The following is a 26219-nucleotide window of genomic DNA, read 5'->3' on the forward strand; positions in this document are numbered from 1 at the left end:
CAGCGCGCGGCCGATCGGCCGGAAGCGGGAGCCAAGTCCCGTGACTCTGGCTCGCTCTGCGTCGTTTGTAACGCTCCGTGGCAACCGAGACTGTTATTTTTATGTGCCCTAGTCCTCACCCCCCTCCCCAGCCGCCAGGAGCCACTTGGTACAGCCCGGCTGTCTCGGCATGCCCGGCGCCGCTTGCTACTGAACTACAGGAGGCGGGGCAGGGCGGGGCTGCGGGAGCGGCCGGCCAACGGAGCCCGCCCAGGGCGGCAGTTAGGGGAGCGGGGAACTGCTGCCGCGCCGGTCTCTGCCCGCAGGGGGCGCTGTGGGGAGGGTCACTGGCTGTGTAGGAGCTCCCAGCTACTCCAGCCCCAGCTTCTCCCAGCAGGGGGCGCTGTGCAGAGTGGGGGAAACACTGGCTGCAGGGGTCCCGGTTACTCCAGCCCCAGCCTCTCCCAGCAGGGGGCGCTGTGGGGAGCGGGGCAGAGGGTGCTGGCTGTATGTGTGTGGGTCCCGGCTGCCCCCTGCCCCAGAGTCCCCTGCAGTTCCAATGTTCAGAGCCCGTTTTCTCCAGGAGCTGCAGACAATGGGGCAGGCATGCCTGCTGCCTTGCCCTCGCCCAGCATGAGTTGGTATAAGGATTGACTTGGGAGCACTGGCTCTCTGATCAAGTCACAAAGCAGTTGTTATGTCAACGGCTGGGAATCCCTTGGAACGTTTGTTTCGTTATGGACTCTACATAAACATCTGCTGGGGGAACAATGTCAGCCCCAGTGAATGGCCATTGTCTTGGGAGGGCCATTTTCCTTCCCAGGAATGCGCCCGCCAGTCTGCTGGGTTCAATGGCTCCCCCAGAGCCCTGGCAACTGGCTGCCGGGGCAGAGCTTGGCATGCCAAATGGCTGGCACGTTCCAGCCAGACGGCGTTCTGGAACCCCTCCAAAGTGCCACTAGAGCTCAGTCAAAACCAGCTCTTCAGAGCCAGAAGGCCAAGCGGCTGGATCTTCTCCCATCACAAGGTTATTTGCATGTTCTTGTGATACCAGAAGCCGACAGTGCTCAGGGGTTCAATGGGGCTTGTCTGAGTTTGGTGGCTGGCCAGCTTGGGAACCTGCAGACACAAGATGCTGAGTGATGAGCCCTGGTTGAGTTCAGCTTGCAGTTGAGGGTTTCCTCATCTCTGGAAATCAGGCTTCTGTCTAACTAAATAACAGAGCCACTGCTTTCCCCATACCACCTGGCCAGCGGCGCCTCAACCCTGTCCCAGAAGGGCCTTGGGACCTCATGGTGTCCCAGACCTCTCTGCTGAGAGTGCCACCACCAGAGGCAGAAATGTGCTTGTCAGCTCAGGATGTCTCCAAGGCTTTACGCTTTGCTTGAACCCTCCCTCTCTGGGAGCCCTGGGCCGTGACAAGGAACATGGGGGTGTTAAAGAGACAGTGCTGCACAAATGGATTCCTTATTGATTAAAGCCTCCAAAAAGTGCCTTCAGTCACCTATGGTACTGGGGACTGGGATGGCTCTGGGGATGGAATCTCTCACCTCTAGGTCCCTAGTTCCATAACCCAGCCAGGTCAAAGGAGACCAAAGAGCCTTCCCTTGGAGTGGTGATCAGGGGCCTGTTGGCCATGAATTAGATGGGGAGGGATGTCCCCAGTCCATTTCCAAATGGGCCAATATCTACGTGACGCCCACTGCCACCAAACCTGCTGGCACTCCCAGCAGTGAGACCAAGAGCTGAGTCAGCCACAGGGTCCCTCTGCAGTAGGGAAACAGCCCACAGGCTGACCTCAGTTGCTCAGTTGCCAATCTCTCCTGATCCATCCAGGATTGCTGCTGCAAATGGGGATAATAGGGCGAGATCATGGGGACACCGTTTACAGGGCACATGACCAGGCCCCAGTTCTCCAATGGTTTGGGCCCCATCTACAGTAGCACTTCCCTCAATGGTGAGGGTGGGTCCAATGGAACATATTGATTGCTTTTGCTGACCTCCAGTGGACTCCCCTGTCTCACTTAGAGGTGGTCTCTGTTGGTCTCTGAAGCATGCAGGTATTTTGGAGCCTGTTTGCCCTACCACTTGCCCATGGTGTATCTTGGCGTAACCAACCAGAGGCCTTGAGCTCCAGGGCTGCCACCACAGCCTCAGTCTAACCCCCCCCCCCCCACAATCCAATGCAGTTTTATGTTTGCACTGCCAGCTGGCCTGGGCACCTCCCCTTCCTTCCTCTGCTGGACTCGCAGGGCTTGCTTCTAGCTGGGCCCTGCTTTTCCAGCCACATGTGAGCCACTTACAAGCCACTGTGGGTGTAAAGTAATTAAGGGCTTTTCTATATGGGGAGTTTGACCACATACGCTTAGTCCAGAAGTACCTGCTTCTGGTTTAGCTTAGCTCCCTTTAGCTGTCCACATGTAGGGCTTAGGGTGGTTTAAATTCACTCCCTTAGCTTCTACTGGTAGAACTGGGTGCATGAATCTGAACAAGCAAACAGGATGAGACCAACTAGTGACAACTGGGGTAAGAACATCCCCCCCCCCCACACACACACACAGGGTAAGGAGCCACTCCGACCCCATCATTACTCGCTGGTTACACAAATGGAGGGACAAACAACGGCATCACATTAGGGCTGTTCTTAACGAGCAGCCACCCCACTCCTTACTGCTTCTGCTGAGAGGCGGACCTGGTAACTGGGGGCTCCCCCAAACCCAGTGCTCCTGCCCCTCCCCTCAGTGGCCCCTGCTGGGAGAGGCTGGGGCTGGAAGTACCTGGTTGCTCCCCTCCTACATCTCCCCCCAGCCAGAGCTCCTGCTCCCTCCCTACAGCCACCCCCTGCTGGGAGAGGCTGGGCTGGAGTGAGCTAGTAACTTCCACCATAAATCCCCCACAGCTAGCGCTCCAGCCCCCTCGCCACAGCACCCCTGATGGGAGCTCCCCCCCCACAGCCAGTGCTCCTGCCCCACTCCTTACAGCAGGTGCCAGAATCATTGGGATAAAGTGGTACCAGCAATGCCTCTGAGCAGGTGGGTGGGTTCTGGCAGTGCATGCCCACCGTGTGAGGCCCAAGGCACACGGAATAACAACAGGGAGGAGAGCTACTGGATTAGCATGCACCTTTGTCCCAGCTGAGATGGATCTCCACCAGCCGAGGAAATGAAGGGCTGCAGATCTGTAATCCGATCACAGCCCCTCACAGCCCTGCGCTGGGGAGAGGGCAAGGGGGGTGAGGCCCAAAGGCTCCCTGGAGGAGCTGGACTCTGCAGTTCGGGGTGGAGGGGGTGAGCTCCCAGAAGGAGGAGGGGGAAGGGCAAAGCACCAGGGCCAGGCTGAGGAAGGGGGCCAGGCCAGCCAAACAATGGGGGCTCCCAGAGGAGCTGGCTGTGGAGCTTGGGGCTTTGTTCCACACAAAAGGCTCAGGAGGCAGCAGTGGGGCAGCTCCCAGCAACGAGACTAGCCAGCCCATGTTCTGAGAACTGGGAGCTTTGTCAGCCCATCCCCAAAGCCACGAGCACAGGCAGCCAATTCAGGATGGATACAGACCACCAGCCATGCCAACCCTGCCTGTACTTCCCCTCCCCCCCCCCCCCCCGCCCAGAGCTACACCTCCCATTACAGGCCCCAGTTCCCACACTCCCCCCAATAAAGACTCTAATTCACTCACCCACCCCCATTACAGACCCCAATTCCCCCTGCCCAACCATTACAAACCCCAATTCCTCCCATCCACCACCCCAGCCCACCCCCATTACAAACCCAAGGTCCCCCAGCCCCACCCCCATTACAGACTCCAATTCCCCCTTCCCATTACCCTGCCCACCCCACTACAGACCCCATATCCCTCCACCCCATGTTGCACCAGGTCTCTACAGAGGCCCTGGGCTGACTGTCACTAGGGGATGCCCTTCTGCCTGGGAGGCTGCCCCGTGAGTGTAACACTGCGCAATAGCTGCAGTTTAGGATTTTTTGTTCCATGCATTTGCCTCCACTTGCAACCCATAGCGATTGCTGCCTGACTGTTCCATGATGCACCAGCCCAGCTTCCTCCACCCTGCCGCCGCAGCAAGATCGGGGCTTAGCATGGGCCATCCTGTTCCTGCTGTTCTGAAGTCGCCACCTGCCTCCACCCCAAAAGAAATATTGTAAAAGAGTCACCCGAAAGCTCTCCGGACTCTTGGCTCCAACCTGCACCTCTCCCAACCTGTAGGTAGCACTGCAGAACACCCGAGACTGACATAGTGCCTCTCAGCGTACTCTGTGAGTGGTCCGGTACCACCAGAATGTGTCAGAAGGTTCTACTCCCCTTGAATGGTTCTTCCTCCGCTTCTGGTCTGTTCTGAGCTCCAGCAGGACTGGAAAGCACCGTCTATGGGCAACGGGACGAGAGCCTGCACTGTTAGAGGATGCCAGATAGGCTATTAGCCCCCCATTGCCCTCTAAGCCTGAAACTGACACTATGGGTGCTAGGGCAAATACAGGAGCAACATTCTGGGGCTGGTGCAGAGGTCCCTGACCCCGTTGCTTTGTGGAGCACTGGTGGGAGTGCCATGGAGATCTGGCAGGGCACAATGGCGCAGATGGCCCCGTCTTCTTTACAGGTGCTAAACCCCATAAAAGACATTAGAAATGCACAAAGACTTCCCACAGAAGGCACATGACGGAGCTTGCCCCAGAGATGTTCTGCAGTCACCAGGGAAGAGGGGGCGGGTAGATGTCCCCATGACACTCTCCTGTGCCCAGACTGAGGCTGAAAAGAGACTTTGCAGGACCCTGGGATTTGTTGTGAGTTGGTTGTCAGGGGGGTTGATCTTGTCCAGGCTGGCCTAGAACTGGTGGGACTCCGTAATTGGCAGGGGGGTGGGGGTCTCCTCAGGCCTTGTTGCCTTAGAAGGGAAAATTGCAGGGAACTCTGCAATTGTAGCTTTAGTTCCAGCTTGTTCCCAAGAATGGTGCAGTTACAGTTCAGTGCTAAGGAATAGTTTCGCCCTCCTTCCCCTTTCCCACTGAAACACTTGCCTCAACCTCATATAACCCCTTCCCCTCACTGTCCCATGGTGCTTTGGGGCATGTTGCCTGGCATGGGTGGGAGTCAGGATGGAGCCCTCTATCCTCTCCTCTCTCCCATTCCCCTTGTCTTCCTTCCCCTTCCTCCCCTCTTCTGTCCTGGAACAAGGGGGCCATTCTTGCAAACTGCACTGGAAGGCAAGCAGCCGCATGCAAGTCAAGCCCGGCCTCCTCTTTGAAATTATTAGTAGGTAATGAGAGAAAGTGCCAGCCACTTAGCCACCCGCTCCTTACTGACCCCAGCTCCATCCTGTCCAGCCACATGCCCAAGCTTGGCAAGCTACCAGGTCCCTTCCTCATGAGGCCACCGCGCCTGCAGCTCCAGGACTTTTTCTAACAGGACTACCAAAAAGCCCTGTGGACTGTTGCCCCCGGAAAACGCACCCGAAAGCATCATGGGACACACATGCCCTTGCAAAAACACACAGAAACCTAAGACACCAGGGCTGACCCTGGCAGAGAGGCAGCAACAACGTGATACTGCAGCTACCTTGCCTGTGCGCCTGCTGGCTGGCATACATGAAGCAGGGTTGGGCTAGCCAAGACTTGGGTGGGTGACCATCCCACAAGCCCCAGCTGGTACAGGAAGCGGGGTGGGGCACTCTGAGCTGGTGCTGTGTTGCAGGGAGTATAAGTGGGTGCAGGGCTGGTTCTAGAGTCTCATTACTGGATCTACTTTGGGGCCCTGGATGTCACTGAAAAACAAAACAGCCCCCTGGACAGGTGTGTTAGACCACAGGGAAATCTGGGATTTTAAGCATTTACCAAAGGAAAAGTTAGCACCTGGCTATTGCTCTGTGAGTTCCATTATAGAAAGGATGCAGACTAGCATGTTCTGGCTTTTCTGACAATAATTTGGGGGCCCTAGGAAATTGCTGGGGGGGCAAATGCCCCCATACCCTTCCAGTAGCAACAGGCCTGAGGAAGGGGCTCAGTAGGGGGCACGCTCCCCTCAGTCACTGCTGACCCCAACGGGAAGCTCAGGATACCGTGTTTCAGGGAGCAGAGGGGGTACTCAGTAGAGGGCGCTCTCCCATCAATCAATGCCACTCCCCTGGTGCTGCTGTATTCAGGCCAGCTGTCAAAGCAAGGCCCCTCCCCTAGTGCTGGTCCCAACACAGAGTGATCATGCCTGGGCACTGGCGGTATGGGGGGTGGGTAGCACCCAACACGTGCACTGTTTAAGGAGAACACAAAGATGAGTGGGCAAAGACAGCCCCCCCCTCCTGGCTTCACAGCATACTGAGGGGCATGAGCCCAAGGGGAAGGGAACATCCCAGAGCAACAGGCTCCCCTTGAGCCAAGCTTCCAGCACTCAGAGCTGGGGGCTAGCAGCAAGGGGGAGCCATGTAGGTCAGTGCAGCACCCTGCAATGCCATGAGCAGGGCCAGCTGTCAGAGATGGGTCTCACCTCCTGAAATTAACCCTGAGCCCCCAGCCGCATGGCTTCCAGAGAAACCCCCCAGAGAGGGTCAGTCACTCACTGACTGAGATTTCAGCCACCCCAGCTTTCCTCCTCGCTGCTGGCCTTGAATGAGCATGCAGCATTCCTGTATGCAACAAAAACACCCCTCCGTATCTCCCCAATGCCTGCAGAACCCATGCTGCTAGCACACAGGGCCGCAATAGTTTTATGGACAGTTGTTGGCATGAGGGGCTCTGGCCACTCCTGGAGGTCAGACAAAGGGGCAGGTGTCCCATGACGGTACCAGCCTCTGTACATGGAACAATTCACAAGTTGAATGATAAATGACCTTGCTGGGGGCTGGGCTATGGAGACATGGGGCTGCCCGCTGCCCCCCCATGCCCTGGAGCTGCAGGCATGACTCCCCTACCTCCCAGCCTTAATGCACCCTCCACAAGCTAGCCTTCCCCATAGCTGTCTTCTGCTGCCATCTCAGGGGCAAAGGGAAGCCACGGCCCAGCCTTGCCCAGCCAGGGAGAGTGCACACCCTACAGGAGCAGGAGACCTCACGGGCAGATGTCTCCTTGCTGTGTGCCAGGAGCTAACAGAGAGCACCATCAATGAGCCAGGGAGGGAGAGAGGGTGCTTGGTACCATGCAGGCTGCTGTTGAGTCACAATACCAGGGCCAGGAGAAATGACAAATTGTCAGCATGGGGGGCGGGCAGGGGAGGAGAATGGTCTGAACTTGACTCAGATATAGTTGCCTCCTAGCACAGGCACTGTGCCAGCCAAGAGGGGCCCAACTAAAAGCCCCTGGAACAGCCTGTCCAGCCCTCCCCTGCAGCAGGGGTGGGGAAATGGGACTGTCACCTCTCTCAGGGCAAGGGGGAGCCACGCCATAAGCAGACAGCAGCCGCCTGCTCTCTCATTCTGCCTTTAATGGTGAGGTAAAGCACTTTGGTTCTTGGTGAAAGAGACAGGGCGCTGGCTCCCGGGAGGCCCCGGCCCAGCCCAGCCCCTGCCTCACTCAGGCACTGAAAGGCATATCCTCCACCAGCCGTAACTCAGCCCAGGGGGGTTTCCAGAACATACAGTAGTATGTCACATCAGGCATTGCCTCCCAGACACTCCTCCACTCATTGCATAACCACCCCCTCCTTACAAACAGAAGAAGGGCCCTGCTATCCTCTTGCTCCTCCACTCACCTGAAAGCTTAGAGTAGAGCTAGGGGGCACCCCACACCACCTGTGCAGCTTGCTCACGCCAAGAGGCCCCTGTCCCTCTGCTGAACCGGGGAGGGGATGAGCACCCCCCCACCATGAAGCCAGGCTCCAGATTGGGGCACACTTAGCAGCAGGGAAGGAGGGGATACCTGGCTTTGGGGGATGAAGCCAGTCCAGGGCACAGCCCTTGTATTTCCACAGCAGGGCAGATCTCCCCCCCCATTCCCAGCTGCAGGCTGCCCCCTACCCCTGCATCACTGCCCAAGAACAACCCCCCCCCCCACAGCTGCAGGCACTCTGCTGGCCAACGGGGAGTGCTGGATGGGCCTCTTGCCCCCTCAGCCGTGGCAGAGGGCCACCTCCAATGGATCCACTACATCGGTAACTACATGAAATACAAAAGGCTCCAGGGTTCGAAGTCTGTCTGCCCCACAGAGGGGCATGCCAGGTCTGGCTACAAGTGCCATCTATTGCACCCATGCCCCTGCCATGCTAAGCACCAGGAGACTGCCTACTGCCATGAGGACCCCAGTAAGAGGCCAAGCTAGTCCAAGTGGGCTAAGAACCCAGCACCAGGGAGTCCCAGAGTGGCACAGGTCGGGCAGGTTCCACTGTTCTGTGTTCTCAGCTGCCACTCGCAAGCGTCCCCCATGCCAGCCCCTGGTAACACTGGCACCGGAAGTGGGTCCGTAGGTAGGCGGTGTCGGCGGCAGACAGCTCCCCCTCCACCCGCAGCATTGGCTGCTGCCTGTCTGCCTCACCCCGGCGCCGGATCTGGAAGCTGAGCGGGTTGAGGTGGAGGAGACGTTGGCGGTTGCTGTCCCGGCGCAGGCAGCGCCCCCAACCCTGGCACAGTGCCTGGCTGCAGCGCTGAGCTGCCGTGGGTGACGTTGATGATGTAGTGACCCAGCTCTTCCTCCAGGTAGGCCTTGATGGTCTGGCAGGTGCTCTGGGAAGGGAATGAGGGGTGAGTGAGAGCCAGAGGGCAGCTCTGGACCGACTGCCATGGCAGGCCCTGCTGGGAACCCAGGAGTAGTTCAAGCCCACCGGGGCATACCAATAGCACTGCCAGGAGCTAGCACTGTTCCTTCACATGCCTTCAGGTCCCCAGGGCTGGCAGCATTATTGCTTCATGCAGGGGGTGGCACTTCCCTATGCCCAGGCCAAGCGAGGCGGCAGAAATGCCAAGCAGGCCAGGATCAGCAGGGCCCCAAGGAGACTGGCAGCATTTTCTGCCCCACTGATTGCACTAGGTCAAGCACCATGGGATGCTCAGAGCTCACGGGCACAGACCAGAGCGTCCAGCAAGGCCACAACACATGCTGTGTGCAGCCCTGGCTCATTCACAGCACAAGCTGTGGTAGGCAGATGCCAGCAGGGCACCAGGCCCAATCCTGTTTCAGTCTTTGACTCCACAGGAGGCAGGAGCAGGCCTGTTGAGAGGCGCTCCCCATGCTCAATACCAGAGCTCAGATGGCAGGCGGATGCTTCCCTGCTGCGGGCGGAGAGGGAGCTGTCCTTCCCCAGTACCTACCTGGCTCTTGGTGTAGTCTGCATCACCCCAGAAGATGGCACCAGCTGCCCCCAGGGCAGCGCTCTCGCCAATGGTGGAGACCAGGTCCATCTGCCAGGGAGGAATCCAGATAGGGCCAATGGTTAGGGTGGAAACTTGCAGCAGGAGGTAGGCAGGTGCAGCTCCCCAAACTAACCTGCAAACTCTAATCTCTTGCTTTCACCTGGATACTCCAGGTGCAGGAGGATCAGGATCACGTGGGAGGGCAGTGCCATAGCAGTCAACCCCTGGTTGGGGAGGTGGGGGTGAGGGTGCATGTGTGCCCCCACACACGCTCACACTCCAGTTGGCTGTGTCAGAGATGTGAGCTCTCTGCTAGTCTCTGAGTAGGGCTAGGCCTGGCCAGGAGGCCTCCTGGGTGGTACTAGCAGGGCTGGCTTTAGGCCAATTCCACCAATTCCCCCGAATCGGGCCCCGCGCCTAAGAGTGCCCCGCGCCCAGTGGCAGGGCCGCCGGGGGCAAGTGATCAAGAATCCTTTCCCTGGTGAGAGGCTCCTTTTTAATTTTTACTCACCCAGCACTGCTCCGGGTCTTCGGCAGCACTTTGGCAGCGGGTCCTTCAGTGCCACTGAAGACCCGGAGCGAGTGAAGGACCCGCCGCCGAAAACTAGGAGCGCCGCCTGGTGAGTACAAGCCCCACATGTGTTTTTTACGTGTTTTTTTTCCTTTTTAGTCATCCCTGCCGGGGCCCCATCAGAACTGTTAGAATTGGGCCCCCGCACCTTGCTAAAGCCGGCCCTGGGTGCTAGTGCCCTGCTGTAGTGTTACAGGCTGGTGCTTTTGGCATGCTACCTTGCCACCTGAAAGCCATTAAAGATCCTGTGTATTTTTCCCTGCTACCCTCCCCAAACACACCCAATTCTGCTGTCCAAATCCTAGGCTCCCTACACTGCACCTCCCTGATTGCTCTCCTATCTCTTCCCCAGTCCAGCTGCCTGGGGATTCACCATTATGTGCCCACACTTGCTGGGTGCTGTTTAGAACAGCTGCAGTGCTCCACCCTAGAGGGGGCTGCCTTTCTGGCACCAGGGAGAGCCAGTCCCAGCTCTCTAACCGGAGAGTAGTCCCCTTACAGTCCAGAAGCAGCTGGGGGTGAAAGTTTGCCAGTTACCTGAGATATGAGATATCCCAGGGCTGTACCCAGCCTAGTGGCACACACTTTGTGAAGGGGTGGGGTTGGAGCCCCACCCCTGCTCCTCACATTCCTGCCCCTCCCTTCCTTGCCCCAGGCCAGCATGCATGTTCCTGGGCTGGGCCTAGCCACCAGGGCTGCTCAGACAGCAGGTGGCCTGATGGAACAAGCACTGACAGTCAGGCAGGAGGGAGCCACCAGCAGCTAGGGAGCTGCACCGAGGTGCCAGAGGTGGAAGGCAGGGCCTGCGTGCAGCTCAGCTCCCAACCCACAGCCCCTGCTATCCCTGTCCCAGGCTCACCCCACACAGCCCTGACAATGTTGCTCACTCCTGACTCACAGCAGCCCCCGCTATCCTAGTCTCATAAGGGGTTGTAGCCTATTAAAGTCCCTTCACGTCACATTAATCCCAAACAGAGCCAGCTCTTCAGCACTGAGACGTTAGTGCATGGGGTTCTCAACAAAAGTTTTGGTGGCTCGGAGTGTGACCACCAACTCTTGCTAGTGCCAGACTGACACTTTTTCCTAAAATACTTAATTAACTTGAGGGAAAAAGAAAAATATCCACATCTAAGTGTATGTGGTTTTTTGGTACAGACAATAAAAATAGTGCTGTGAAAGTGATATTTGTATGTTGGTTAATATCACTTTCCACAGCCACTTGGTAGCTAGCTGGGAGGCTGTGATAGGTCTGCTGGGAAACGTGATACTGCTGTTTGTTAATATCATATCTCAGCAAGCCCCAGGACAAATTAAGCCCTGGATGGGGCATAGGGTGGGTCAGAGGAGGATGTTAGTGGGGGCCTGGTGCCATGGAATGTAGGGCCAGGGGAGAAAGCAGGGGGTGCAAAGCAAATGAGGGAAGGGGGTGGTGAGCTGCATCGCTGGAGCCAGGGTTCAGTGCCCTGGCTGCGTAGTCAGAGCCAGGGGCTGTGCAGCTGAAGCTGGGTGCCCAGAACTAGACATAGCCATCCAGCTGAGGCCTCATCCCTGCTGAGCAGGACACTGTTCCTCCCATACAACACTCCATTAAAAAGCATCCCAGAATGAAATTAGCCTCTTTGGGAAGGGGGGGGCAACTCTACCACATCAGTTTGATCCACTCTAACCCCTAGACCCTTTTCAGCAGCAGCACCACCACCCCAGCCAGTTAGGAACCAAATAATTAAATGCACAGCTACAAAATGGGGACTAAGTGTAGTACATTGCACTTGTCTTTACTGAAGTTCATCTTGTTGATTTCAAACCAATTCTCAATTTGTCAAGGTCCTTTTGAATTCTAATCCTGCCCTCTAAAGGGCTCACAACACCTCCCAGCGTGGTGTCCCCTATATATTTTCATAGGCAAACTCTCCACTCTATCATCCAAGTCATTAATGAAAATACTGACTAGCACTGGACTCAGGACTGATCCCTGCAGGACCTCACTAGATGCACTCTCCCAGTCTGCCAGCTGACTATGAAATACCATCTTTCAGCCAGTTGCGCATCCACTTTACCGTAATGCTATCTAGACCTCATTTCCCTCGTTTCCTTATGAGAATGGCCATCAGCCGGCTGCCCTGCTCCATGCCAGTGCTATGCCTAAGCTATCACTAGGGCACTTGCCAAACACCAGCATCCAGTGTCTCATAATAAACCCTCATTGCCTCCATGAGGACTAGTGTGCCCATGTTACAGAAAATGGAAACTGAGGGACAGGAGAGGATTTATTCAAGGTCAGAAAATTTAAGAACCAGCACTGAGAATAGAACCCAGGAGTCCTGGCTCGTAGGCTCTTCTAGCCACTAGAACCCACCTAGGCAGCCACAGCCAGGAATAGAACCCAGGAGTCCTGGCAACCAGTTCCCACTCTAACCATTAGAGCATCTGGTCCTTCCTCCCCTGCACACAAGATCAGGTCTGTCCACTAAGAGGGGAGCTGCACTCTAGCAACAATGTATATACACCACAGATAGAAGCAGCCTGCCAGAGACCCCACTCCCATCCCATCCCCCGCCCAGAGCGCTTCCAGTGGGAAGTGTTCCCAGCCAGGAGCTGCACTCACCTAAATGCTTCCTTATGTGTCCTGGTATGTGCTGCCCTGGCAGACAGTGGAAAAGGAGAACACAAACACCAAGAGTGGGGGGGGGGGATCTGCCCAGCTGGGGTCACTTGTGTCCTCCCACTCATCTCCACTCCCTCAAAATGCCCAGAAGGCCAGGGTGGAAAAGCCCTCCTTCCATGCAGCTAGGAGCCACCCAGCTGGGTAGGACAGCATGGGGACCCTGAGAACCTCTGACTCCCAGCCTGCCCCAGAGAGATGGCATTGCAGCCCCAGCCATGCTAGCAACTGGCTGTGTGCAGGGCCCCCTGGACTTCTACTCAGTCACTGACAGGGGGCGCTGCGCACAGCAGAGTTGGCATGCTGGGCACTATAGATGGGCTAATGGGTGCAGCCACTAGGGTCCCTGCGGTGCTTTGGGCCTCAGTGGTCCTTACAGCCCCATCTCAGCAGCCAAACATCCTGCAGAGCTTCTGCCCTGAAAGGTGTCCCACAGGGCTTGGCTCAGCTTCCTCCCCCTGTGCCTGCAGGGTGGGAGCACAGAGTGGAGCAGGTCTCAGACCTGAGCCCATTCACATGGGCTCTCTGTTACAAGGGGGCCCTTTATATTAAATGGCTGGGAGACCCCACATCCCCCATGCTACATCCTCAGTCAGAAAATGAGATTCTGTTGCCTTCTACCCCTGCACCATTGCTGCCAGGGAGCTGGGTGCCTGCCTTGCCCACCCACCACCAGCTAGCACCCGAGGCTCCTCCATGCTCTGCTGGAGGAGCTTACCCAGGGCATAGCTTTCCCCCTTCAGCAGGGAGGTTGATGGAGCTGCTCTCCTGGCCCACAGAGCCCACGCTCAATTCCCATATAGGGATGGCAACATGGAGTTGCCCAGATCTCACACTCCCCCTCTGTCACCCCACCAGCATGACTTGAAGCCCCACCCAGGACAATGGGGCACCCTCCTGTGGCAGATACTGGCCTCTGCCTGCCCGCTCACAACTCGAACACACCCCTGCCCCACAGGGAGAGACTGCAATGGCTTCTTACTCAAGAATGGCTTAATGTATCTGCAGACCCTATCACTAAGTGCCAGGCATGCATGGGCCAGAACAATGGTACCAGCACCACCTTCCCACTCCTGCCTTTTCTCTCCCCACCACAGCCACCTTCCTGCCCATCATGCTGCCTCCACAGGCCTTTGTGGGGACAGTCACACCCCAAGGCACCAGGAAACAGACTTCCCAATGGAGATGCTTGGCACCACAGAGGGCATCCTGTGGCAGCATGGACCTTCTACACTGGGCAAGGGGGAGTCGGCTAATGGGGGCATAGTACAGGATGTGATCATTACAGACTCTGCATCCCACCACAGCTCCCTATGGCTCCCCCAACATGGGACCTTTCCCACATGCCGCACCTGGGGTCCAGGAGCTCAGGCACCAGATTTTCAGCTGAGCTCTTGAGAAAATCTGGCTCTAGGTGATTTGCCTGTGCTCAGGAAGGAGGGCCAGGAATGGAACCCAGGAGTCCTAGCTCTTGAAGCCATGCTCTTCTTCCAGCTGTCTCCTGAAGCTGGGCCGTGCAGGACAGGATCCAGAAAGAGGAAGTCATGGCTGTCAATGTGCAGTTAGCCTGCACAGCAGCAGGGCCACAGCTCCCATTTCAACAGCTGCACTCCCCCTGCCAGGAGGGGCATGGTAAGCTCAGGAACTCATCCTCAGCCATGGCAACACTGGACAGGACCAGGGAGCTGGAATGCAATCTCACAGACCCACCTGGCTAACACAGGAAGATTCCCTCCACCCCCTCTCCACTGCCCATCCTTCTCTCCTCCACCCTAGCCTGCGAGGAAGGCCACTGAGCTGCCCTGTCTCAGCTCCCTTGGCTACCACCATGCAAGAGCTCTATGCCCAGGCAGCACAAGCAACAGGGCCGCTGGCAAGTCAGCTCCGATGCAGAGGAGCAAGCGGGACTGGGACCCTGCTCTACCCCATAAAGCACCACAAGCCCATGACAACACAGGAAGGGCACAGCAGGGGTTGAATTTGAGGAGCTGGTGTTTAAAGCCTTGGATGGTGGGAAGAATCAGTTCCTCCTGCCCTCCCTGGTGGAGATCACATGGGGCCTGGAAAAGACTGTGCAACTTGGTATGTTCTGGTGCCTTTGCTGTAATATGCTGGGAGGCTGTGTGATCACACTGCCCCCTAGTGGTGAGACCACCCACTACCCTCTCCCACAATCTCAGAGCTAGAGGCACAGGAAGAAGCAGGGTTCTAGGCAGAGTCAGTGAAAGAAAGCCGGTACAACATACCAGCAAGAGGCGGTACACCATACTGGGCTGGCTTCTCCAGACAGCAATTAAAGGGCTGGGGCTCCCAGCAGTGGCTGGAGCCCCAGGCCCTTTAAATTGCCAACAGAGCCCTGCTGCTGGAGCCGTGGGGTAGCGGCAGCAGGGCTCCAGGGGTTATTTAAAGGGCTGGGACTCCTGCTGCCTCTACTGCCCTAGGGCCTTTAAATAACCCCTGGAGACCCACCCTGCTCCAGTAGCTATTTAAAGCGCCCAGAGCACTAGAGGCAGGGGACCCCTGGGCCCTTTAAATAGCCCCCAGAGCCCTGCTGCCAAAGCCCTGGGGTAGCAGTGGCAGCCGGAGGCTCCAGCAGCAGTTTAAAGGGCCCAGGTTGGTAGCAGCAGCCGAGCCCTGGGCCCTTTAAACTGCTGCCGGAGCCCCCAGCTATCCCAGTGGGGGAGGGCACTTACCAGTACAGGGTAGGGTGGGGCTGGCTCTGACACCCCCACCCACCCACCCACCCTCCCCTTCGCTTCCAGGGTCCAGAGCTGGCCCCAACCAGCCGAGTCCCATACCAGTAAGTCCCTCTCTCTACTTTCACCCCTGGTTCTAGCCCCAATATCTCTGGCAGAAATGGGTCTATCCCTGGGGCGCGGGCACCACCTTACCCTGCTCAGGACGTCCAGCTTACGGCTGTAGGTAGGCCTGGTGTAGACGAAGACTGGCAGTGAGTAGCCGTCATGGTGCTGGTGAGAGATCCGCAAGGCCTCCATGACCCGCGAGCGCACAAACTTGCGGCCGTTCTCAGAGGAGGCCAGGACCTGGTCTAGGTAGATGGAAGGGTAGAGGGCTGTGCTCTCCTTCCAGAGCCAGGACAGCCGGTCATTGCGTGTCTCCTCCACATCAGGGCAGCGGCCCGTGTAGCTGTCTGGATTCTTGCTGTAGTCATGGTTGTAGCAGTCCGGGAAGAGGTAGTAACCCCACAGCTGCTTGGGCCGGTAGCTCTTGGCATGCTGCAGGGTGTGAAGCATGAATCCCCGGGCCGAGCTCTCAAACTCGTACTGGGCCTCCTTGTTCACCATGTCCTCCTGCCAGTCGGGGTGCTGCGACAGCACCAGCTTGCGGGAGTTCTTGCGGTAGATGTCTTTGTTCTGCCAGTTGCGGATCCAGATGGGCCTCCATTCCTCCCAGTCAATGACAGCCAGCCCTTCCTTGGCCTCTGAGCGGATGTAATGGCGGATTCCTTCCTGGAGCCGGTCCAGGTGCTCCCGTAGGCTGCTGTTTTGGGGGACACCCCCATTCACAGCCACCTGCTGCTTATCGTAGTAGGGGTAGAGGCCCAGGCGCTCCTTGTAGAAGATGGTGAGGTTCTGGTCTACAAAGCCCTCATTGGGCGAGGCATCCAGGTCAAAGAGGCTGAAGTCCAGCTGGACCTGGAAGCGGGGCTTGCAGTCCTGGGTGGGGGCATTCCAGGCCACAATGAAGGGCTTCCGGGTGAAAAGGGGGGCAAAGGCTGGCTTCCCATCCTGGACACGGCCGCTGGTGACAGTAAGGATCAGGAGCCATGACACTGCCAGCACAGAGCCTCCCCGCATTCTCTCACTGGGCTGCTCGGTCACAGGATGGCTTCAGGTCACAGCCTGCAGGGGAACAGGGCTGTAAGAGGGTAGAGCAAAAGGCACTCCCCCACCCCGCTAGCAGTAGAGCTTTGCAAGCTTCTTCCAGTTCTGCCAATGCCCCAAAGCCCCCCTACTATCTCAACCCCACAAATCCAGCTTTGCCAATGCCCCTCCAATCCATTGAGGTACTCAAATGGTCTGCCACTGGCCCCCATGTGAGCACCTCACAAACATCAGTGCATCTCTTCTCTGAACTAGGGAGAATACTTTTCCACGTTGCTGAAGGGAAACTGAGGCACAGAGCTCAAGCGACTGACCTGAGGCCATACAGGACAACTGCAGTGGAGCTGGGAACTGAACCGAGATCTCCTGCACTGCAGACTAGCATCTCAGACCCCAGATCAGCCTTCTTGCCCTGATCTGCCAAGGCACTTCAGTCCTGACCTTCCACAATCCACCTGAGCCCAGTACGACTTGACAGGCAGCAGAGACTTGTCCTTAGGAGGGGAAGCTTCCAGCCACAAAATCCTCCAGCACCAGCACAGGTACAGGGCTAGGAGTAGGCTCAGACCCAGGTCTGTCAGCACAGTAGGCTGAGCAGCCTCCCCAACCCCAGCAAAGGGCCCGCTCCAGAGCTCAGCTCCAACAGCACAATTCCAGCACAGCTTTCTTGACAGTCCCACCAGCAAGAGCCAGGCCCCATCATACAGCAGGCACATAACCTCCCTGGAAGGGCCTGGTTCCGATCTCTCTCACACGTGGCGCCCACTACTCGGGTCGAGTCTGTCAGGGAAATTTTCTATCAATTTTCCACAAGTCACTCCGGATTGAGGCTGGCTGTAAACCGGAAGGATCGGGCCCCACGCCGAGGTTGAAGCCTTGAAACATCCCAGGAATGTGCGGGCCTTCGCTTATCAGCGCAGTCGGTGGGTCGGACACGTTTTGTTCCAGACCGATCCCTCCCTCCCCCCGGGCTGCGCCCTCGTGCGACCCCCAGCTCCCCGCCTCAGCTCCGCCGGGGTGTGCCAGCGAGGCCACCTTTTGTTCGGCAGCTCCGCGCACGGAGCAACAGGCTTCGCGCGAGCTGCGGGGCAGTGCGAACTTCTTTCCATTGCAATAGCCCGCGAGGCCAAGCGATCGGCGAGAAGCAAGAGCCGGAGATCAAATAGCAAAGGGGCCGGGGGAGGGAAAAATGTGGGTGTCAGCAGAGCAAGGGCTCGCACAAAGCCGCCCCAAGGAGCTGTGCTGCAGCAAGAACAGCTCCGCTATCAGCCCGGCCAGCAGCTAGCGGCACAAATCACAACACGGCGCAGAGCCGGGAGAGGAAACCCGAGCAGCGGCGCGTCCGGGACAGAGCCGCGGCTCCCCAGAGTTACCAGCTCCTCCGACTAGGGGGCGGGGGTGCGGCGCGGGCTGCCCGTCGCCCCCCGCCAGACCCCCAGCCAAGCCGCACGCCGGGATCCAGACCGCAAGCTGCTGGAGCGGGGCGGCGGGGCAGGACACGGCGCGGAACAGGGGACGTTTCCCGGCCACCCAGGGCTCCGCTCCAGAGCGGGACGCTCGCCGGGCCGCAGGGGGGTCGGCAGCCCCCGCGCTGGAACCGGGCCGGTGGGAGCGCCCCACGCCCCCCAGCGCCGCTGCCTCCCTCCCCGCTCCTGGGAAAGTTCCGTGCCCGCCCAGTCCCGGCCGGGCCCCAGCAGCCCCCTGTGCTCCGGGCGCGCACTCACCTGGGGCTCAGCTCCCCATCGCCCCCCCCCCCCAGCGAGCCGCTCTTAAAGAGCCACAAGCCCAGCACCGCCCCGCTCGCCGCTGCCAGCCTCGGCAGCCCCTTTAAAAGCCCAAAGGCTGGAGCAACCCAACGCGAGCAGGAGGGGAGGGGAGATCCCCGAGGAGCCCCGGCCCCAGGGAGGCACCGACTCAGCGCGCGGCCGACAGGCCGGAAGCGGGAGCCAAGTCCTGTGGCCCCTGGCTCGCTCTGCGCCGTTTCTAACGCTCCGTGTTTTTATGTGCCCTAATCCTCAGTCCCTTCCCCAGCCGCAGGGAGCCACTTGGTACAGCCCGGCTGTCTCGGCATGCCCGGCGCCGCTTGCTACTGAACTACAGGGGGCGGTGACGCCGGGGCAGGGCGGGGCTGCGGGAGAGGCCGGGCCAACGGAGCCCGCCCAGGGCGGCAGTTAGGGGAGCGGGGAACTGCTGCCGCGCCGGCCTCTGCCCGCAGGGGGCGCTGTGGGGAGGGTCACTGGCTGTGTGGGAGCTCCCAGCTACTCCAGCCCCAGCCTCTCCCAGCAGGGGGCGCTGTGGGGAGGGTCACTGGCTGTGTGGGAGCTCCCAGCTACTCCAGCCCCAGCCTCTCCCAGCAGGGGGCGCTGTGGGGAGGGTCACTGGCTGTGTGGGAGCTCCCAGCTACTCCAGCCCCAGCCTCTCCCAGCATGGGGCGATGTGCAGAGTGGGGGAAACACTGGCTGCAGGGGTCCCGGTTACTCCAGCCCCAGCCTCTCCCAGCAGGGGGCACTGTGGGGAGTGGGGCAGAGGGTGCTGGCTGTATGTGTGTGGGTCCCGGCTGCCCCAGCCCCACAGAGCCCCCTGCAGTTCCAATGTTCACAGCCTGTTTTCTCCAGGAGCTGCAGACAATGGGGCAGGCATGCCTGCTGCCTTGCCCTCCCCAGCATGAGTTGGTATAAGGATTGACTTGGGAGCACTGGCTCTCTGATCAAGTCACAAAGCAGTTGTTATGTCAACGGCTGGGAATCCCTTGGAACGTTTGTTTCGTTATGGACTCTACATAAACATCTGCTGGGGGAACAATGTCAGCCCCAGTGAATGGCCATTGTCTTGGGAGGGCCATTTTCCTTCCCAGGAATGCGCCCGCCAGTCTGCTGGGTTCAATGGCTCCCCCAGAGCCCTGGCAACTGGCTGCCGGGGCAGAGCTTGGCATGCCAAATGGCTGGCACGTTCCAGCCAGACGGCGTTCTGGAACCCCTCCAAAGTGCCACTAGAGCTCAGTCAAAACCAGCTCTTCAGAGCCAGAAGGCCAAGCGGCTGGATCTTCTCCCATCACAAGGTTATTTGTATGTTCTTGTGATACCAGAAGCCGACAGTGCTCAGGGGTTCAATGGGGCTTGTCTGAGTTTGGTGGCTGGCCAGCTTGGGAACCTGCAGACCCAAGATGTTGAGTGATGAGCCCTGGTTGAGTTCAGCTGCAGTTGAGGGTTTTCCTCATCTCTGGAAATCAGGCTTCTGTCTAACTACATAACAGAGCCACTGCTTTCCCCATACCACCTGGCCAGCGGGCCTCAACCCTGTCCCAGAAGGGCCTTGAGACCCACTGGTGTCCCAGACCTCTCTGCTGAGAGTGCCACCACCAGAGGCAGAAATGGTGCTTGTCAGCTCAGAATGTCTCCAAGGCTTTACACTTTGCTTGAACTCTCCTCTCTGGGAGCCCTGGGCCGTGACAAGGAACATGGGGATTAAAGAGACAGTGCTGCACAAATGGATTCCTTATTGATTAAAGCCTCCAAAAAGTGCCTTCAGTCACCTATGGTACTGGGGACTGGGATGGCTCTGGGGATGGAATCTCTCACCTCTAGGTCCCTAGTTCCATAACCCAGCCAGGTCAAAGGAGACCAAAGAGCCTTCCCTTGGGGTGGCTGATCAGTGGCCTGTTGGCCATGAATTAGATGGGGAGGGACATCCCAGTCTATTTCCAAATGGGCCAATATCTACGTGACACCCACTGCCACCAAACCTGCTGGCACTCCCAGCAGTGAGACCAAAAGCTGACTCAGCCACAGGGTCCCTCTGCAGTAGGGAAACAGCCCACAGGCTGACCTCAGTTGCCCACTGCAGATCTCTCTTGATCCATCCAGGATTGCTGCTGCAAATGGGGATAATAGGACGAGATCATTGGGGACACCGTTACAGGGCACACGACCAGGCAAAAGTTCTCAAATAGTTTGGGCCCATCTACAGTAGCACTTCCCTCAATGGTGAGGATGGGTCCAATGGAACATATTGATTGCTTTTGCTGGCCTCCAGTGGACTCCCCTGTCTCACTTAGAGGTTGGTCTCTGCGGGGTGGAGCTGAAGCATGTGGGTGATATGGAGGGTGTTTGCCCTGCCACTGCCCATGGTGTATCTTGGCTGCAACCAACCAGAGGCCTTTGAGCTCCAGGGCTGCCACCACAGACCCAGTCTCACCCCCCCATAATCCAATGCAGTTTTATGTTTGCACTGCCAGCTGGCCTGAGCACCTCCCCTTCCTTCCTCTGCTGGACTCGCAGGGCTTGCTTCTAGCTGGGCCCTGCTTTTCCAGCCACATGTGAGCCACTTACAAGCCACTGTGGGTGTAAAGTAATTAAGGGCTTGTCTACATGGGGGGGTTGACCACATACACTTAGTCCAGAAGTACCTGCTTCTGGTTTAGCTTAGCTCCCTTTAGCTGTCCACATGTAGACTTAGGGTGGTTTAAATACACTCCCTTAGCTTCTACTGGTAGAACTGGGTGCATGAATTTGAACAAGCAAACAGGATGAGGCCAACTAGTGACAGCTGGGGTAAAAACACCCCCCACACACACACACAGGGTAAGGAGCCACTCTGACCCCATCATTACTCGCTGGTTACACAAATGGAGGGACAAACAACAGGGCATCACATTAGGGCTGTTCTTAACGAGCAGCCACCCCACTCTTTACTGCTTCTGCTGGGAGAGGTAGACCTGGTAACTGGGGGCTCCCCCCAAACCCAGTGCTCCTGCCCCTCCCCTCAGTGCCCCCTGCTGGGAGAGGCTGGGGCTGGAGTAGCTAGTAGCTTCCCCCATAAATACCCCCACAGCCAGCGCTCCTCTCCCACTCGCCACAGCACCCCCTGCTGGGAGAGGCTGGACTGGAATAGCTGGGAGCTTCCCCCACAGCCAGTGCTCCTGCCCCACTCCTTACAGCAGGTGCCAGAATCATCGGGGCAAAGTGGTACCAGCAATACCCTCTGAGGAGCAGTGGGTGGGTTCTGGCAGTGCATGCCCACCGTGTGAGGCCCAAGGCCACGGAATAACAACAGGGAGGAGAGCTACTGGATTAGCATGCGCCTTTGTCCCAGCTGAGATGGATCTCCACCAGCAGAGGAAATGAAGGGCTGCAGATCTGTAATCCGATCACAGCCCCTCACAGCTCTGCGCTGGGGAGAGGCAAGGGGGTGAGGCCCAAAGGCTCCCTGGAAAGCTGGACTCTGCAGTTCGGAGTGGAGGGGGTGAGCTCCCAGCAGGAGGAGGGAGAAGGGAAAGGCACCAGGGCCAGGCTGAGGAAGTGGGCCAGGCCAGCCAAACAATGGGGGCTCCCAGAGGAGCTGGCTGTGGAACTTGGGGCTTTGTTCCACACAAAAGGCTCAGGAGGCAGCAGTGGGGCAGCTCCCAGCAACGAGACTAGCCAGCCCACGTTCTGGGAACTGGGGGCTTTGTCAGCTCAACCCCAAGCCATGAGCACAGGCAGCCAATTCAGGATGGATACAGACCACCAGCCATGCCAACCACACCTGCACTTCTCCTCCCCCCCGCCCAGAGCTACACCCCCCATTACAGGCCCCAGTTCCCACACTCCCCCCAATAAAGACTCTAATTCACTCACCCACCCCCATTACAGACCCCAATTCCCTCTGCCCAATCCCCCATTACAAACCCCAATTCCCCAGCCCACCCCCATTACAGACTCCAATTCCCTATGCCCACTCCCCATTACAAACCCCAATTTCCCCAGCCCATGCCCATTAGACACTCCAGTTCCCTCTGCCCACCCCCACATTACAAACCCCAAGTCCCCCAGCCCACACCCATTACAGACTCCAATTCCCCCTTCCCATTACCCCGCCCACCCCACTACAGACCCCAAATCCCTCCACCCCATGTTGCACCAGGTCTCTACAGAGGCCAAGGCTGACTGTCACTAGGGGATACCCTTCTGCCTGGGGGGCTGCCCCGTGGGTGTAACACTGCGCAATAGCTGCAGCTTAGGATTATCGTTCCATGCCTCCTTGCTGGGAACAAAGCAAAGCAACCCAGACTGGGGTCGACGGAGGAGATAATACACGCAGCCAATCTAGGATGACCAGACAGCAAGTGTGAAAAACCGGGACGGGGGGGAGGGATACTAGGAGCCTATATAAAAACAAAACCCAAAAATCGGGACTGTCCCTATAAAATCAGGACATCTGGTCACCCAAAGCCCATCCGGCTTCTTGACACGCCAGGAAATCCATGTGCTTGGGATGAAGGAACAGCCAGGAAGAAATGCAGGAAGCCAGGTGTGTTCCAGCCTGGAAGCATGAGACACTCACCAACAGTCCAGAGGGAGAGGCAGGGGCTGGCATAGCTAGGAGCTCCCACCACCAGCCAACACTCCTGCCACCTCCCCATAGTGCCCCCTGCTGGGAGATGTTGGGACAGGAGTGGTTGGGAACTGCTCTGTGTCTAGCACTCTCACTTTTCTGGATAGTGCCTCCTCTGTTTTAGTCCCAGAAACACTGTAAATAAGTCACCTGCCCCAGTACAGAGAACTGAGATAGCAAGTCCCTGCTGAGTACTCTGGTCTGGATGCAGAACCAGAGCACCCCCCCCCTCCACACACACAAACCAGAGCGTGGGACCCACAGCCCAGTATCCTTCCAGTTACCAAGTCTCATGTTATCACACTAACAATATCGATCAGAAAACCCTTTGCAAAGGTCGGGGTCATTATCACCATTGCACACATGGGGAAACTGAGGCACTAAGAGTTACACAAAGACACATTGCAAATGGGTGACAGAGCCAGGTCCTGAACCCAGCTCCCCAGCACCACATCCTACCCATAGGGTCATGCTGTCACATGCAGCTCTAGTGCATTGCTGCTGTAGCATCTCCACTCCAGCTGATTTTTGCTGCACATCATGCAGTCCTCAGCCTCACCAGGGCAAGGTGCTGTCTTCAGAACATCTCACTTGCCTGCCCTCATGGTGTCCGAACCTGCTGTGCTGTTGGTCAAACTGCCCTCTCATTGACCGTCGGGGCTGGTTGTTCCAAGCACTGGCACATGGGCAGCCAAAGGGTGTCCCCACCAGATGGCTAGTCACTGGCTTGTGTGACATGAGTTTGTGGGGTGTCAGTCCCATGGGCCCGTCACAATGCCAACAGGCCACCTGCTTTTAGTTGCTGCAGAAAGGCTGAGGACTGATTGGGCCACGGAGCCAACCTTCCTGCTCACCCCAGACGCTGAGGCAGAGAGCGGTGTGTGAGATGCCTGGCACTGCTTCTGCCCATGCTGGACGTACGCTGGCAAACACAGTTCTCATGAAACTCCCTGAGCAACGCCCTTGGCTCAGATTCACCCTCAGCAGTGTAAGGGCCTAGCAAGGACTATTCGATATAGGGAAGGTTTCTGCCACACACCTAACATGAAGGAGGCAGGGCACTGAGCAGGTGCCCATGCCCAGCTAAATGAGCATAACGGACATTGCAGGTCACTGGATGTTCTACTCCCCTCTGGGACAGCTGGCCGGGGTGGTTCTAGCACAAGGCACAGGGCACGCACAAGGCACTCATGCTCCGGTTAGTGCATAAGTCTTGTCTCCTACCCCTAGCCTGGCACTGGGGCAGGATCAGATCCTTTGCTAGCCTCCTGCGGACCCTCTATAGGTTAACAATGGATGTGTCCTTAGCAACCACCCATTGGAGGGTGTCATAGCACTTTGTGGACATTAATTTACCCACAGAACCCCTCTGGGAGCCCAGTCAGTAGCATTAGCCCCCATTTTGTAGATGGGGAAACTGAGGCACAGAGTGGGAAGCAACTTGACACGATCATGCAGCAGGCCAGCAGCAGAGCCTGGCCTAGAACCCAGCTCTTCCAAGGCCTAGCCCAGTGCACCAGCCACTAGGTAACACTATCAGAATGGGTATGTGATGGAGCTGGAATAGACCCCAGGAGTTCTGACACACATTGCCCCCCCATTCTCACTGTTAGATCCCCCGCCCCCCACTTCCCTTCCAGAACTGGGAATAGGACCCAGGAGTCCTGATTTCCACCCTCTATTCCCCTTCCAGAGCTGGGAAGAGAACTGAGGCATCCCAACTCCCTGCTCTTATCACTCCCTTCCTGACCTCATTTCTATTGCTAGGTCCATCCCAGCCCATTATTCTCTCCTGGTAAAGCAGGTCCCTTCGCCCTCCCCAAGTATAAAAAAATGACTCACCTGCCTGGCTTGGCTTTCTGTGGCTCCGGGTGGCAGCAGCAATGTTGGCGCAGGGAAGGGTGTGGTAGGGAGATCAGTCAACACTGGGGGAAACCCCTCACGGACGGCTGCACCCAGCGAAGGAAGGGAGAAAGAAATGAACGAAGGAGCTGGCAAGAAGGAGAGTTTTGACCCTCACAGGGGATATCCCAACAGTCCAAAGTGTCCGGATTGGACAGAGACACTTCCTGGGCTGTGCCGTCCCAGGGCTAAGATTCCAGGGCCTGCGGGGCTGGACAGTGGCTCTCTCTCCCAGTGGCTCTCCTATGCTCGGTCCCCCGCTCCAGAGGTGCACACTCTCACTCTCTGCAGCCCAGGGAGCTGTGCGTTTCTCAGTTCCCACCCACCCCCGTTTAGCTGCCCTATGTGCTTAGCCAGTGCACACCCCCTTGTCCCCCTAGACTCCCCCCTAGCCTGGAAGGCCTTTCTCCCGGAACTGAGCCTCATTTCCTGCTGGCAAATGGAAAGGGAAGCTGTGCAGTCCCTGCTCAGCAACCACAAGGCCTCCGCAAGCTCAGAGGTGGGAGGGAGGGTGGCTCAGAGGTCAGCAAGGGCTCAGGGGATCTCCCCTGCATTTGCCTCCACTTGCAACCCATAGCAATTGCTGCTGACTGTTCCATGATGCACCAGCCCAGCTTCCTCCACCCCTGCCGCCGGGCAAGATTGGGGCTTAGCATGGGCCATCCTGTTCCTGCTGTTCTGAAGTCGCCACCTGCTCCACCTCAAAAGAAAATACTGTAACAAGAGTCACCCGAAAACTCTCCGGACTCTTGGCTCCAACCTGCACCTCTCCCAACCTGTAGGTAGCATTGCAGAACAGCCGGGACTGACATAGTGCCTCTCAGCTGCGCTCTGTGAGTGTGTCCGGTACCACCACAATGTGTCGGAAGGTTCTACTCCCCTTGAATGGTTCTTCCTCCGCTTCTTGGTCTGCCTGACTCCAGCAAGACTGGAAAGCACCGTCTACGGGCAAGGGACCGGAGCCTGCATTGTTAGAGGATGCAAGAGAGGCTATAGCCCCCATTTGCCCTCTAAGCTGAACTGCACATGGGTGCAGGGCCAATACAGGAGCCACATTCTGGGGCTGGTGCAGAGGTCCCTGACCCGTTGTTTGTGGAGCACTGGCGGGTGTGCCATGGAGATCTGGCAGGGCACAATGGCGCAGGTGCCCCATCTTCTTTACGGGTGCTAAACCTCATAAAAGACATTAGAAATGCACAAAGACTTTCCCACAGAAGCACATGCCGGAGCTGCCCCAGAGATGTTCTGCAGTCACCAGGGAAGAGGGGGGTGGGTAGATGTCCCCATGACACTCTCCTGGGCCCAGACTGAGGCTGTAAAGGGACTTTGCAGGACCCTTGGATTTGTTGTGAGTTGGTGTCAGGGGGGTTGATCCTTGTCCGGGCTGGCCTAGAATTGGTGGGACTCGGTAAGTGGCAGAAGGGGTGGGGGTCTTCTCAGGCCTTGTTGCCTTAGAAGGGAAAATTGCTGGAACTCTGCAATTGGAGCTTTAGTTCCAGCTTGTTCCCAAGCATGGTGCAGTTACAGTTCAGTGCTAAGGAACAGTTTTCCCAAGGGGCTGTTTGCTATTCCTAGCCCAGGGTACATGGGTGCTGCCAGAATCCCTCAGCTAG

The 26219-nt window shown here is 57.7% G+C and overlaps 1 protein-coding gene across 1 annotated transcript; it reads right to left on the reverse strand.

The window, feature by feature from the left end:
- Positions 1-8208: 8208 nt before the first annotated feature.
- LOC115654360 (hyaluronidase-2-like) lies at positions 8209-24907 on the reverse strand. The gene is given in 5 exon segments (XM_030568504.1): positions 8209-8560; positions 8562-8627; positions 9213-9302; positions 15379-16350; positions 24547-24907. Coding segments are annotated over 4 exon segments (1341 nt in total). The 5' UTR covers positions 16306-16350; positions 24547-24907; the 3' UTR covers positions 8209-8302.
- Between the last annotated feature and the right edge of the window lie 1312 nt (positions 24908-26219).

This window comes from Gopherus evgoodei, chromosome 7 (genome assembly GCF_007399415.2).
Source record: "Gopherus evgoodei ecotype Sinaloan lineage chromosome 7, rGopEvg1_v1.p, whole genome shotgun sequence".
In the NCBI taxonomy this organism is placed as follows: Eukaryota; Metazoa; Chordata; order Testudines; family Testudinidae; genus Gopherus; species Gopherus evgoodei.